The sequence below is a fragment of the Sinocyclocheilus anshuiensis genome, unplaced genomic scaffold, assembly GCF_001515605.1.
Source record: "Sinocyclocheilus anshuiensis isolate Anshui unplaced genomic scaffold, SAMN03320099.WGS_v1.1 scaffold2045, whole genome shotgun sequence".
Lineage (NCBI taxonomy): Eukaryota > Metazoa > Chordata > Actinopteri > Cypriniformes > Cyprinidae > Sinocyclocheilus > Sinocyclocheilus anshuiensis.
Window position 1 is genome coordinate 13,342 of NW_015536593.1, and position 2,831 is coordinate 16,172.

Here is a 2,831-nt window from a genome sequence, read left to right on the forward strand (position 1 = left end):
ACGGAAAGTATTCAGACCCCCTTAAATTTTTCACTCTTTGTTATATTGCAGCCATTTGCTAAAATCATTTAATAATTTTTTTTCCTCAATGTACACAAAGTATAAATCTCATATTATCTTGATCATAAGGAAGTTCATTATCATAGTATATGATGCATTGTTTTATGATGACAAAGTCTTTTCCTGAAGATGATCAAAGCCAACAAACTGTCAAAAGATTTTAAAGGAATCTTCCGTGTTCAAAAGAAGTTAAGCATGATTTCTGCCAAAAAACATTTTTGAACTCTGTCCTCGTAATAAGTGCATTACTGTAAACTATATTTAGTGTGATAATTGATATGTCACCGATTTGTATTAAGCCCAAACAATCAATCTACATCACTTCAGAATGAATGTGATTTCAATGAAATCAGAAACGGAGTGTAAAGTGTTTTACATGAACGTGGCATATATATTTAAATTATTATTTTTTTTTTATTAAACTTGGCTTTTAAGAAACATTTCACAAAAATATACAAAAGAATGTCTTTACAAATGATATTTACATTGATAACAAGAAAATCAAAATATGCATTAAGCACATCTCTTTCGGTCAGGATGATACCGAAGGAGAGAAAATGTTGCATTTCATATCTTCAGTTCACTCTGAACCTCGACAATCCAGCGGAGTAAAATCAAATGAAAATAAAAACAATTAAAAAAAAAAAACACTAATTCCTAATCAGAATGAATATGATGTTATAAAGGCTTCAGCAGCAAGATGAACAGTGATTTCAGATAAGACAGCATTGAATCAAACTCTTTTCATTCATTTTCTGAAGGATTGCAATTGCATTACCATTTTTTCTTTTAAACTTAGATAAGACAGCATTGAATCAAACTCTTTTCATTCATTTTCTGAAGGATTGCAATTGCATTACCATTTTTTCTTTTAAACTTCGATCTCAGACATGAAACACAAAGCATGAAGTTCATACCTACTCGCACAGACGCACAAACAGACATCTCAAGTTCACGAATCGAGCTAAAATTGCTACATATGAGGTTAGGAGTGTCATCTATACTGTTTAGGGAGATCACGTTCAAGATCAACATTAACAGACCACTGGACTACCACAGTGAGCAGGTCAAGTATACAGTGCATAGAATGCTTTGGCATGCTGACATCCTAGAATATAACGCCAGTGTTACATTCAGGGAGAAGGCCACAGGAGATCTAAAAAAACCTCAAAAAGAACCAACATAACTACAACAGAAAACAATCAGGTTATAAATAGAAAACGAGAATCTCCAACAGAAAAACACACCTAAATGAACAAAAATATGGGTAGTTTAAGGCTAATCGTACTTAGCTTGCTACAAGTTCTTTACCATTTGGAAGAAAATCTTAAAGAACATTTATACAGATGGACTCCAAAATAAATTACGTTCCGCAACTTGTAGCACAGAATTTTCTTTTTTTGTGTGTGTGTGTGTGTGTGTGTGTGTGTGTGTGTGGTGGGGTAAACACATACACATCTGACAGATCTTTTACTGTATGTTGGGTCATGTGACACTATCGACCCAACTATCATTCAAAAACAGGTGAAGGTGACGGCTCATTAAGACGCATGGATCTGGCCCCGGAGCAGACAGATGGTGAAATCCTCATTCCACGAGTCGGTTCACTCGTGCTGTCAGCTGGGCTTGTGATGGTTTTGAGGCAGAGGAGAGGAGACTGCATGCCCTCAGTGAGGAGCGTGAACACACCGCCATACAAACAGACTGAAACACACAGAGAAAATATAACAACATCATTGTAGAAGCATTTATAATAGTAATTTTAGTGCGACTCCCCAAAATTCTTGGTTCTGGTTGGTTAATGACAGCATTCTGCAGTGTATAATTAACTGATGCCCAACGGATTTCCTACTGTACTGTAGTTTCATGTCTGTTTATTGTCCATTGTTTATGTATTCATTCATTCAAATTTTACTTGGCAATATGAAAAAAGTTCATTTTGGATCCTAATTTTGCCTCAGTCATGGGTCATTCCAAAATGTTTATATACTGTATATACACTACCATTCAAAAGTATGGGATTAGCAAGATTTTAATTTTAGATTTTAAGAAATTAATACTTTTATTCAGCAATGATGCATTAAATTGATCAAAAGTGACAGTAAAGACATTTACATTGTTACAAAAAAATTCATCAAAGAATCCTGAAAAAAACAAATTTGTAAAAATATTAAGCAGTACAACTGTTTTCAACATTGATAATAAGAAATGTTTCTTGAGCACTAAATCAGCATATTAGAATAATTTCTGAAGCATCATGTGCTGAAAATTCAGCTTTGCCATCACAGGAATAAATTAAATTTTTAAATATATTAAAATAAATTAAATTCAAGTTTATTTGTATAGCGCTTTTCACGATACAAATCGTTGCAAAGCAACTTTACAGAAAATTAAGTTTCTACAATATTTAGTAGTAGCTTATATAGCTTTTCTATATTCAAATAGAAAAGTTGAAATTGTAATAATATTTTAGTGCTACTGTTTTTACTTTATTTACTTCATTAGGTTTATTATACTATGCGTGTCTGTATGTGTGTGTAATTACATACAGTACATACATATACACACACACACACACACGTGTATATATATATATATATATATATATATATATAGTTCAGTCATGAAACTCTAGATGGCGCAGGCTGACTGGTTGTTAACATAACTGATGATATTCAGAGAGTTAAACGACTTGGCACAGCTGATTGGTTCATGCTGCATATGCAGCCAATGAGCTTACTGCCTTGCATTTATATGGCTGGCTAGCATTC

General features: G+C 33.1%; 1 protein-coding gene across 3 annotated transcripts in view; it reads right to left on the reverse strand.

Annotated features, from left to right (window-relative positions):
• Positions 1-1,372: 1,372 nt before the first annotated feature.
• Positions 1,373-2,831, reverse strand: part of LOC107703416 (EMAP like 5) — a 112,244-nt gene continuing 110,785 nt past the window's right edge. For all 3 annotated transcript variants that reach the window (XM_016506054.1, XM_016506045.1, XM_016506037.1), the window contains one exon: positions 1,373-1,764. In XM_016506054.1, coding sequence (XP_016361540.1) covers positions 1,648-1,764 — 117 coding nt within the window. In that variant the 3' untranslated portion in view covers positions 1,373-1,647. The remainder of the gene's footprint in view (positions 1,765-2,831) is intronic.